The 13,318-nt window shown below is 35.6% G+C and overlaps 1 protein-coding gene across 2 annotated transcripts in view; it reads right to left on the bottom strand.

Annotated features, from left to right (window-relative positions):
* DMD (dystrophin) overlaps positions 1 to 13,318 on the bottom strand; it is a 978,378-nt gene that overhangs the window by 307,079 nt on the left and 657,981 nt on the right. For both annotated transcript variants that reach the window (XM_063392999.1, XM_063392994.1), the window contains one exon: positions 12,225 to 12,463. In XM_063392999.1, coding sequence (XP_063249069.1) covers positions 12,225 to 12,463 — 239 coding nt within the window. The remainder of the gene's footprint in view (positions 1 to 12,224; positions 12,464 to 13,318) is intronic.

The following is a 13,318-nucleotide window of genomic DNA, read 5'->3' on the forward strand; positions in this document are numbered from 1 at the left end:
TAAATGGTGATTTACCCATCATTCAAAACAGGATGAAGAATAATTTATCCTATATAATGTTAAATAGCATCCCTGAAGATCAACCCTACAGCAAAGTCTAACAATGATCATATAACCCATGGAATTCAGAAATAGGCATACAATGAAACATGAAGTCAAGAGAACACATTTCCTGTGAACCCTATAGTGAAAAAATCCCAATTTTCTCATAATAAAAACTAAATGCTTTGTATTCTACACTAAGAGGTCTCCAAAGGCTGTCCTGTTATTTTAATTAAGATTTGTGATTTTAAGATTGGCTAATGAAAGAATTTCAAAGGAATTGGGTAATGAGCACCCAAGGAAATGAAAAGTCACGTGCACAGTTCCCTTTGATTCCACTTATGATTCTGGCTTTTGTATAAACCATTCTAATTGTTAAAGACATACAAAATTATTAAATTCATACAAACCCCATAATAAGTAAAATAGATTAATCACACCTTGATGAGAAATATTGGAAAAATTTAATAAAAACATAGAAATTAACAAACAAAATGAACTAACATGACTGAATAGAAGTTCAAATATAAAAGATGTTTCTTAATCTCAGCATATTTGGCTAGAAATTGTCAAGAAAGATTCTTGTAAGATATCCTTCTCAGAAGGCAAGTGATGTTTGACCTAAATACTTCTGCAGTCTAGCAGGAAGAGGAGGAGATGGGGGAGGGAAATATGGTGATATTAAATTTGCATATACTAATCTAGTAAAAAACCAAGAGCATTTCTACCTTACAAATCTTTCTCCTTCCCTGAATTTTTGCACTTCACCAATACAGACCTTTAAACAACTATGTCTTAGAGAAGACAAACTAACAGTCTTGCAAACTTTTCCAATTCAACAATTACATCAGGTTTCCTACCCTTTTCTCTCCACCTACATTTAACCCATCTTTCCTGTCTTCTCTTAACTATAATCACAAGACCAGTGAGACAATTTCACCTTTTTGTTCAGCTCCGAACTATGATTTAAGTCTTCGTTAAAATTACTTATAAATACGTGAGCTTTTCATCCACATGCACTTATGATTTATATAATTTAAATGCACAAAATACCACTAATTCTTTTCTGTAAACCCTTCTGTCTCTAAATCAGTTGTATCAACAATATCTGTTGTGGATTAAATTGCAGGTTGGTGTAGCTCTGGAACATTTAGTACAGGTACACAGAAGTGCTATTTTTGAGGTCATCACATCAGGCCTGACATACACATTACAGTCACTGACCAGAAGGGCCACTTGAGATTCAATTCAGATTCTGCTGCCTCCAGAGAACTTCCCCTTGACTTGCAAAAAAGGGCTTGTGAAATCCTCTTCAGTAAATTAATACTGATTTTGGTACTTTTTTCCCCCTCTAAATTAGTCAAGGAATACAAAATACAAATGGTTGAGAGTTGATTTTATCAACTGTCTCACAGCCCTTTGATGCCAAACTTTCACATTTGTCATCTATTAAGCACAGATACAATGTGGTTCCATAGCATCAGTGTTCTTGTTCTTTATCACAGCCTCAATGACAGGTCCAGGTGGGGGGGAAGCCCCACCCAAAATCACACTACCAGCAAGCAAGCTAATAGTTTCTATGTGTTCTAAAACACCATCATTTCTTTGCAAAACACAACCACTCTGTCAGAGCTGAATCCCACATCTGAATGACATTATAGGAATGTGCCACATATACCAGTTTTCATCAGAAATATTCTGCCATATGGACCACAAATGAAGGAGTAGAAAGATTTATAATACATTTTAAAATGTTATCAGTGCTGACCCCAGTGCACAGCAGGAATTTAGGATACACTGATTAGATAGCAGAAAGGAAAATGATCAAACATATCTCAAAAGGCTGGACATTTACCCTGAGATATCATCCCACATCATGCCACCTTCAAAACTGTCTGTTTAAATAAAAGATTCCCTGACATATGCAGTGAGACATCACTGGTAACTCACAATAGACCAAAAAACATCATTCTTCCCACAAAGAGGAAAATGCTTAAATTCACCTTCTGTTTATTATTTCTTCTTTTTAACTTCCTTCCTTTTTGGTCAAAAAACATAACAGATATTTCTCTGAACGTGAAGGTGAAATAAAGCAGGGTCTTTGTGTTACCTCAGAACAATTTTTTTCCCAATATCACAACTAGTTTCTACTCTAATTAGAAACAACTGCTGATCCTAATTTTTTGTTTCTCACAGAAGCAAAGTGTCAAGCTGTTCTTTTAAAACATCAAAAATAAGCCACTTTGAGTATTAAAATACAGCTTTTCGCTTTACCATTTCTAATATTAGAACTTTTTTTTGTAGTTTTGTTTTGGGAGGTTGGGCTGGTTTTTTTAATACTAAAATCAAATTAAACTGGAACTTGGAACCCTCCAGGGTGACAAAAGAAATGGATAGAGGAAAGAGAGAGAAATCAGGGAGTTTTTCAGTGTCCCAATGCAGTAAAATCACTGCCTTTGGTCTGGATATCCAGAAGCTTATTCATGTTCACAAATGTAGGGAATGGCTATTTCACATCATAAGAAAACTGCTTGGTTTGCAGGGTTTTGCCAGGAATCCAGCTGAGGACAATCATTGAGTTGCTTCATTCCCATTGGAATGTTCTGGCTCTGTCGTGTTTTCCAGCAGAAAACTGTTCCTCCACAGGGGTGGAGATGAGTAAGAGCAAATGGAAGTAGGTATCTGTACCCAAGCTTGTGCATTGAGAGAAAGAAGCCATTCCAGGAAACAATTCCCCTCACCTCACTGCATGAAACCCAGGGTGAATTCCATATTTAACAATTCATCTGGGGAATCTGACAAATCCAGAAGCAAGAAAAAGGAAGTTGGGAACTGCCTGAAGTGACTAAATCTCACATTAGAATCTTATTTTTGGCTGAAGAAAATCCTTCCTATAGGCAGAAAGCACCTGACCGTTAGGACAGCCATGGTGAGAAGTTAAATTGATCTTTTAGCTCAATAAGAAAAATGGTCTTTTTTTCTTGAGCTAAAAGCAGCAGAATACAGTTCTGAGATTGATTTGTTACCTTGCTTATTGTATCAGCTAGCAACAGAGACAGATGAGAGGCTGGAGTAATGTGAAATGGCCCACACTTACTACAAACCCAGGGCTTTTTAAATTAAGTACTCTTTCAGCACTTGATTACATGAAGAGCTGAATTCTCTGTTTCAATTTGGAACAATACTTTAATGTCTCTTTCTTGAGGAAAACAGTCCTATTTCTTTTAGTAGAAGTACTTTTGTATTTTAAGCTTCAAGTGCTTTCAGCCATTTTCTAGGATTTCATTGCAGCAATAACCTGAAAAAGTAATATGCTATTTACACTGTAAATTTGCTATCTGCTAATGTGAAGGTTTTGATTTTATTTTTGCAGTAATGAAGGACATTGAACAAAACAAATTCTACTTCTATTTTTTCTATCTCAAACGAAAGAAAAAATAAACATAAAATCTTATCCCACCACCATCCTCCACGAGTGAATGGAAAAGAGAGTCTTGAAGCACTAGAATCTAAGGCTTCTTCAACCTGTTGCTTATCATTAAGAAATGTTAGACAGGCTAGGCAAAATCAGACATTTTGTCCTTATCTTATGCATATAAAAGTAGACACAAAAGGAGAATATGTTGAAGAAGAGATGAGGCAAAGGGGACTCCAGGCAGCAGAAAACAGACCATGTTCCACAAAGATGAAGAAGGTGAGACAAGGTAAACAAATTCCAAGCAGTGTTCCTCTCCCCTGAATCCCCCACATTGTACCAACTGCAAAAGATGCAGTTCTATCTCCCACTGTTTCACTGCTTTCCCAGAACCAAAGGAAATTACTGTTCATTTACCTGAAATCTAGTGACAGCACATGGCTAGTGGTGGGTCACATGAAAGAGAAAAGGAGTGTATAATGTTTAGGAAATAGAGAACATTTTTTCAAGAACCTGGTGCTCCTGAATAAAAATACACCTTTAAGCCTCTCTTACAAGTGTTCTTATACATTTTTTCTTTCACTTGTAAGCAGCTCTACACAGCACAAAATTTAAATGTTGCACTGGAGTGAGTTAAGATGTTTATCTCCTTACATTTGAATAAAGTACTTATTTGAGTGGTTTTCATTACTTAACATGAGTGTTATAAAACAATATATACATGTAAATCAACTGAGAACTCTCCATGAGAGCTTCTTTAAGTGCAAAAAAAATTATTATAGAATTCTACTGGGAAAAGAGAAAATGGAATTCCATGAATTGTGCTTACAGCATTAGAGATAAGTTACTAGAAACTACCTATTACAAAGCTTATACTACAGTTTTAAAAAGCTAGTGACATTTTTTTAAACAATCCCTTCATGAAAAAGGATGGTAATGACACTGCTGGCTGTTCTGCCTCCAGAGGGAATTTTCCATCTGCTAGCAAACCCCCAAATCTATATCATTATTCAGATGTGTTTATAGAAGTATCAGAATACCCTTGGCACATTGAGAAACCAATAGGGCACATTTGAAGATCACAGATTTTTTAGTTTAAATTCTGGGGTCATTCTCTTTTCCACATAAAAGAACTGTGTTTCAAGATCAGCTTCATTAGGGAGGTCTGCTGGGACTTGATGTTTTTATTTTCTTACAGAAGAAAACTTATTTCTTGAAGAGGAGAACCATCTCCTCCCACATTAAATGAGCAAATATACAATTGTTCCCCCTAGTTTTCATTTGCATTTTATGCATTTCATTTGATTTTATGATTACAACTAGATTAGAATTTTATGCATTGCATCATTATTTAGAAACAAGTTGCTTTTATATTTCCCACAATTAACCGAATAAAACCAAAGCCACTCATTTTCTTGTTGCTACTTCTAATAACATATATCAATATTGATACAAAAATAAAGCCCCCTACAATTTGTGTAACTGTCTTAACAGATCCTCGCTACTATTTAGAACTAAATTTATGTCGACATTTTAACAGGACTTCTCCAGTCCTTAAAGCAAATCACAACTGAGGTGGGAGGGTTACAAAGCAGGAAATAAAGCTGTGTTTTCTTTCATTTAAAGTATGTTTCGTTGACAAGGTATAGAACACAGAATCCATATTTGAGAGTAGTTTTTATATGTAATGACAGAATAATTTTTTTGGAAGGGACCTTTGCAGATCATCTTAGCTACTGCTCAAATGTGGCCAAATGTGGACTCACATCAGGTCAGACGTGGCCCTATGCAGTTTTGTGATGACTATCTGCAAGGATGAAGAATCCTTGACATCTCTGGACAGCTTGTTCCAATGTTTCATTATGTCCATCATGCACGCTTTTTCTCATAATATTTCATCAAAATTCCTTTTGCTGCAGCTCGTGTCTGTTGTCTCTCCTCCCTCTGCTGTGAACCCTTGAGAAGAGTCTGGCTCTATCTTCTCTACAGTCTCTGTCTTGTGGCTGTAGAGAGCCAGCAGGTCCTTCTGAGCTCTCTCCAGGCTGAGGAAGCCTGGCTCAGCCCCTCCTATTTACCAAGTGCACTCCTGCCCCTGGCCATATTGCTGGCTCTTCACTGGACTCCCTGGATGTCTTTCCTACAAACTGGGCAGCCCAAACCAGACACATAGCTCCAGATGCTGGCCCACAGGTTGATTAAAGCAGAATGATCACTTCCCTCAACATGTTTGTGAGGGCCACATTAAATCCAGCCCAGAATCTAGTTAGGCATTTTTATGCTGGCCAGGCACACACAAAACTCATGAGGGTTTAGGGAGTTTTTACACTTTCCAGAACAGCAGGATTTTCTCATGTCTCTGTGGATAGCACACAACTGTAAAAAGTCTTTCCATACCCATGGTGAGTTTGTAGAGGATCTGGTGCAGCAGGGTCTCTGAGCTGCACTTACTGGTAGATTGAAAGCACAAAATGAAAGGATGATTTGAATTAAAAAAAGTAATTAAGCTCCAGTGTTGATGGAATAGGTAGTTTATAATTACAACATAAGTCAGACTCAGAAATTTTAAAAAAATGCCACTGAAAAAATTGCAGCCCAAATGAAAAGTTGGTGCTTCTAATGCTCAGCATAGATGCAAACGAAACTGAGTTGCTACACTCTTTTCCTTTCCCTGCTGAAGAGGATGCCAGTTGTATTAATCATGATAATTTATCTTCATTGAGGATTGAAAAAAGCCCCCTCAGATTATTTCACAATAGGCCAATAAAAGCAAAGAGAGAAATGTTATCTTCAGGCACAACTGCTATATTGTTTTTTGTTTGGATGGTGATCTACAGCCTCGCTGAAAACTAATTGAAAAAATGATGAAAGTTAATCTTTTACTTCAATGAGTTTAGAATCAGATCCTTAGAGGTACAACTTTTGCGCATGTCCTAGTAATTAACATTATAGAGAAATAAAGAAATAGCTGTTAATCATGCTGCAAAAGACAGTGTTTAGACTTCTTTTTTATTTTCTGTTGCAGAAAACAAATATACTCTCTAACACACTGTAATGAGCTGGCCAAGCTAATTTAAAATATCAGCTGTCTTTTTGTTCAACAAAGTATTAAAAAAAAGAGTCTCCTGACACATATTCTATATCCCTTGAGGTCCAATTTTCCAACTAATAAACCTTTTTTTCTCCCCTTTCCCTTTAAAGACTCAGATTTCCAGGCCCTCTAGAGCATCCTACTGTATTTTCTAACCTTTAGAAACAATCTGGAAGGCTGACAGACATTTTTTCATTTTCCACTATTCTGCAAAAAAGCAAAAGCCTTTCAGGAACACAAATCTTGTAATTTTTATTTTATAATAATAAATTAATATATTTAGAAATGTGTTCATTTATTAGTTTTTTAATTCACTTCAAAAACTGAAAACAGATTTTCAGTACTTTCATAAATTAAAAGTAATTTTAGAAGCCTAACAGCATAAAAGAAGACTTCCACTAGATATCCCATATTAAATACAACAACAGCAACACTCTAAAATACATGCAGAATAGTGATAGTGTCTCCTATCACCTAGCAGTTATAGCCTACAGTGAATTTCATGAGGTAAGCGAATTTCTGCACACCATTTAACTCATAAAGTCATCTGTAGGGCTATGGTATCAGAGAGGATGCACAAAAATGCCAGTGAACCAACATGCTGCAGAATCAGTTTCAGCTCCAGCCTTGCTTTATCAGGATAGTTTATCTTGCTCCAACAGTGACGCAGGGAACGTCTCCAGTTGTGCATTCATATGGAAGAAGAAGGTCCTAGAAGCTTTGAAAACAACCCTCAAACGCGATGACAGCACAGAGCGAGGGATGGGGCAAGTATGCTCTAGAAGTTTGATTCAGAAAGTGTGACTGTAAATTCCCAACTTACTGGCACCACACTTGGATTCTGGACTAGCAAACTCTTCCCTTTAAGCACATCATATGAACTGGAAATGTTCAGATCCGAGTCTAAAATCCTCTGTTACAGTTTTTAACAGTACAGCTGAAGATGCGCTACATGGATCTTTTCATGCGTTTGTCACTAAAATGAAACTTCTGCAAAACTCTGTAGACCTTTAAGTACACTATCCCAAAGGGTGAAGACTCCACCCTGCCTACAGCTCACACTTCTGACATAAGTTATATGGACAGATGCAAAAACCTCTGTCTGTAACTACCTGTTGAATTTTCATTCAACATGAACACATTTAGAGTACATTGATTCATGCTCAGCAATGCAGAACTGCAAACTTTAATTTGGAACTTACAGTTGCTTCTGTAATAACAGGATATATGTTTGGAAAACTATATTTTTATTTCCACAAAAATGGATGTTGGAAAATAGTTTGGACAGAAAACTTCCCATTCTCTGGTCTAACTCAATATTAATTGTAAGGTTGGACATGAAAATGCACATTTAAGGTGTATATTAAAATGCATGGTATGTAACCATGGGAAAGGATAGATAAAAATACTCAGACAAGAGGAATGTAAGTTAAGCCCACTCTTTTTTCTGCAGTTTATAAACAAATATCTTTCCTTAACTGTTATTTTATTATCCATCATCTGGAAAAGATTCTCAACTATTGAAAAATCAATTACAATTAAAAATGAAAAGATTTCTTCATTCTAATTTTGTTTACTTCTCTAACTGGCAGATGATCAAACCTACCTTTTTTGAATAGTGACAAATTAATTAGACAGAAATAAGTTCTCCACGTCTTTTTGGGTGACTACTTTTGGATGACATAAATCATTACCTGAAAATATCTTTTCCTCTTCTTTGCTTAAAAGTCTCAGTAACTAGGTTGGTCTCATTCTACATAAACACTTTTTTTTCACATTAGTCCCCTCTACTGCACTTAAAAGTGAAGATTCGACCTAGTCAACTCTTAGAATCAATGAATAAAAGCAGGCATTGAAAATTGTAGTTCCATTTATCTGTAATGTTACTTATTATAATACCTTTTACTAAATAAAATCTGTGGTCATCCCGTGCTACAAAAAGCCATGCTTTCAACTACATGTGTTGCAAAACTTTGGATGGACAGCATACCTTGGCAAAATCCATGGACAGAATTCAAAATGTAAGGAGGTTACAGTACCTGATCTCTTTGAACAGCATTGTTAATTAACTTCAAGCTTTGCACAGCCTCCATGATTCACTGCTTTCAGTAGAAATCTATTCCTGCTGCAAACCTTTCTCAAAACACAATGACACCAAAGCAGAATTTCTGAGGAAAGGCTTGTTGGCATCTTAAGTAAGGTTTCCATTTTTATAAAATGCAGCAAAATGGAGTTTATCATCTGTTCCTCACAATTTTCTCTTTTATGAAGAACCCCCACCTGACCTTCAAATATAAAGCATGTTGATTGTTTTGAAGTAAGGACAGTGAATTGAGGCAACTGGGTAAACCATAGCTGGTCATGTCCCTCACCTCCTTACATCATGACATATTATACATCCACAGTTTTTCCCATTAAATTTATTTGCTTTATTTCTTGTCTAAAGAAACAACATGAGTCTCTTTCAGCCTGCCTTACATGTCTTTGTTTAAGGATCTAATTCTACAAAACATCAGTCTTTAAGCAAATGAGAAAAATGTAACAATTTTCCTTTAATGAAAATATGGATGACACTAATGCTAGTATTTATTTTACTAGCACATTTTTAGTACATCTTTACTACACACTTTTTAGTGTCTTTTAGTTTAATTATACAGAGTTTAACAAGATATAGACAATCATAGATGACTAAATATGTAATGCATTTGCTTGAAGTATACCACTCATTTGACTGAAAGATTAACTATAGATATTTGAAATAGTAGTCATTAAGCTACTCTTTTAGTATACGACTTTTACTATATATTACGTGCACCACTTAGGAGAATTTAATTTGTATTGTTTCTTTCATTAAGAGGAAGCTGCCACTAAACAAGCCTTTTTTCAGAATAGTTGTCTATTTTGAGTTTTATTGTCCCATAATTAACCAGTGTGTGTGCTATTCACACAAGAGTGCCAATTCACTGTGATCACCTCCAAGCAAAGTTCAAGCGAGGGCTAACGATGCCTTAAACTTTTATGGAGGAAAAATATGGCAAAGTTAGTGGCTGTGATCCTGTGATACAATCAGATTGAAGTGAACTTAACCAAAATGCCCTCAGAGATGGAGCTTCAGCAACATTACGTGCTGCTGTGAAAGAAAGGACAACCTAAGGTCACTTGTTTTTACCTGAGTGCTTTGGAAAACGGCCTGTTACATACACTGCTAGGATGTGGGATTTCTTTCTTTTCAAAATGTTGCTTAGACACTGTAGTTTACTATTAGAAATGTGGCTCTCTGCTTTGAATGAGATATGAAATGGAAAAAAAAAACCCCAAAACAGTAAGGGTTTGGTAACACAACAACAGGATGAGCTGTTTGAAGTGTTCTAAATTCTGGGTGAGCAGCTAGAGATGTTTTATAATAAAACAGCTTTCTCAAAGCAGTTTCATTGCCTCTGTAAGGATGAATTTTTATAATGGAAGTATTTGGCCGTGTTTAGATGGTATTTTACACCTAAAGTCAAAAAACTGATTTAAAAAAAACCCAGGTCAATCTATGAGGATGGAACTTTCATTAAATCTTACTGAGATCTCTGTAAAGATGCAATAAACTCTCCAAATAAACCATGATGCAGTGTGGTGACTTTCAATGACTTTTAAATTACAACCAAAGGAAAAATATCCCTATAATCTCCTATGAAATGTACAGATCAGGGGAGGTAAGCACTACTTTTGGATTTCCAACTTAGATCATATCTGGCGTGACTTTTCAGATTAGTCAAGTACCCACACGTCCAACTTCATCAGCTCACAGGCTGCTGCAGACACTCCACACATTGGAAAGCAGGGTAGGTTTTTTGGTGTGGGTTTTTGGTTTTTTTTAGAAACCTAAAAATTCTTTGTCAGTTTTGAAAATTCTCCGTGCTAATCTCACCTAATAATCCAGCGATAGTTTTACAAGAAGAACGAATATTTCATGACATTCATTTCCATGTATTAAGTGATATTAGGATAATCATTGGAGAAGAGGGAGACAGCTAACAGAACTGCAGTCTATATATAGACATTGGTTCCTCCATTCCATCAGAGAATGTATTAAATGTCACATTCTGTTGCACAGCCAATTAGAGAGGTAAGCATGACAAAAAAGAGTTTTCCTGCTGATTTTGTTACCAGCACAGCATGGTATCAAAAAAGAGACAGGGCTACCCAGCCAGGAACAGACTGCAGTAGTGCTAAAATATTTTAGCCTTGAACTAAGATAAAATGCAAATACAAAGCAGTTCATTTTAAAACTTGTATATTATTAACTGACATTCTGAAGAGTTAATAATTTGATCTCATATTTAAATAAATGGCATCTGCAGAAGGAAGCAAACTATGGAATTTGCCTGCCAGAATAATATGCTAAAGTGAGGTAGAGGTAAGAAAACTGAATAATGCTGAACCAAGTATTTGACAATATAAAATTTTAAAACCAAAATTATTCTGAAAAACACTGAAAGATAATGTGTAAACAAGTCTTCTCTGGCCCTCAAGCTTTCCAAATGACATAACTATTTTAACCTAATGCCCTGTGCAGATGATACTGGAATTATCACTTATATCCACTCTGTTTTAAGGACATTTTAATTAATGAAGCAGTGTGTAATTTTGCTTAGTAAATACAATCGTCACTAATCAAGATGAAACTACCATGTTCATCATCTCGAAGGTAAAGCAAGACAATTTTCTCAAAAATAGTTTAAAACACTGGGAAAAAAAGGAAGAAAACAAGTAAAATGAATCCCATGAGACATCAGCATATTTTCTTTAAAATGTCTTAGTACAGAGTCTCAATAAAATATATACTTTCTTCTCCCTCTATTTCTAGTTTCAACAAACAAAAAGAATGTCAATATCTTCCTTACAATAAATCACTTTTTTTTTTTTTATGAGGAGGGAGATGATGAAAAAAAACCCAGAATCTTATAATAGGGAATCCTAAACTCAGTTTAGAACTGAACTGAATGGAAATTTAGCACTGAAAAGTTTTGTTCAGGCAGGGCAAATCTTTTATATTGAACAATGCTAAATCTAAAAGGCAGGTAATTACTTTAGAGCTGTATAATACAAAATTACTTTTATTGCTACAGAGTAGCTAAAATTTAGGCTTTTTTTCTCCTAAAACACGTATTTCCATATTTTTCTGTGTTTTCAAAGATAAGTGATGCAGTGATGCAGTTTTGCTGACAAAACAATTGCATTAATGAGCTGTTGTTTTTGTTAAGACAACTGAGGAGCCTTTGATAAACCGAGACCAGCAGCATGTAAGGCTCTCAGAAAGTTATTAGAGAAGTAACATAAGAGAAGGTGTGAAACAGGGTTGTCTTCTTCCTGGCAACCTGGAGCTTACTATGCAATTCCTTCAACACCACAAAGTTTACATTTCAACCATTGGCTTGCCTAGTCTTACAGCACATGCTACAGAAAGATAGACCTGCTTCAAAAACCAGAGAAAATAGTAAATATTTTTCTTTTCTCCTCAATTAGTTATCTAAACATTTCATCTAATTATTGTCTTTATGGGATAAAGTAGCTGAAGTGACAACTACATGTACTGCAGCCTATAATCTCTCCTGTGTTCCCTGTTGAAAGGATTTGATACAGAATAAAGATCATGAGGCTTTCAACTTGAAAAATCAGTGTTTCTCATACCTTTTGTTTGATGATCATGTTGTTGATGTCATCAAGATCTCCTACTTTGACTCTCTGAGATTTTATCTCTCGATCCAGTCGAGACAGCCAGTCAGTGAGTTCTGCCCATGCCTTATTGAAGTCAGCCAAGGCTGGAACCTCCAAAAGCACAGAAGATGGCATTTCTGGTTTGAAGGTGGTGGTGGTTTCCTTGGTTACCCTGGTTTGTGTATCCACAGCAACAGTTTCACCAGGAGCCACTGAAAGAAAAAAATAATAATAAAAAAAGCTAAAAATTACTGAATAAGTGAAGTATGATAAATGTTTATTTCAGTATTTCAGAATTTATCCCATAGAAAGGACAAAATAGAAATAAGCCTACTTCTTGATATTATCTCTACTGAAAATATGAAACTCAAAACTAAAAGGAAATATGAATTCATTTTTCCACAGTATTTCTATTATAATATTTGCTTAACATTCAGCATTCTCAGCATATTCAAATTCCATCCTTAGAAGACCAGTTGGACCTAGTAACACTAGCAAAGTTCACAGTGTAATAGGAACCCCTTGCTACTGAAGCATGAGTAATTTTCCAAAAATCTAGTAGTGTGGTCAGATCTCTCTATGCCAGAAGACAGATTGAAAAATGTTGGTTGCAGTATGCAATACACCATAGCATGACCGTGTATTTAGAAACAAGTTTCCTCCACTGTGTCCAAGTCATTCTGTAGCTTTGAAATTGTCTGACCAAAATTCTTCCCACTTACTGTTATCACCAAGTCCTTCCTATAAGGCTCTGTGGCCAATATGGAAGCCAATAGTCAAGAAATTCAGCCTTGACTAATTGTTTACTCTTCTACCTGATAACTTAAAAAACTTTTAAAAAACTTATGTGCTATTATTTGGGTATTTGCGGATTTTTTTTTTCCTTTTTTTTTCTTTTTGGAGAAAACAGGTGCCTCTTCTTAATATATTTTCTTTATCTATTAGGTTTGCGTTTTAAATAATCTGTAAATTATTTATTGTTTGAAATGGGGAAGTACCCAACACTGAAGCACAGTTTCTGTCTGCAGCAAAAATGATGAGAGGTGCCACAGACAGAAACCGTTGGA

This window comes from Prinia subflava, chromosome 3 (assembly GCF_021018805.1).
Source record: "Prinia subflava isolate CZ2003 ecotype Zambia chromosome 3, Cam_Psub_1.2, whole genome shotgun sequence".
NCBI classification, from domain to species: Eukaryota; Metazoa; Chordata; class Aves; order Passeriformes; family Cisticolidae; genus Prinia; species Prinia subflava.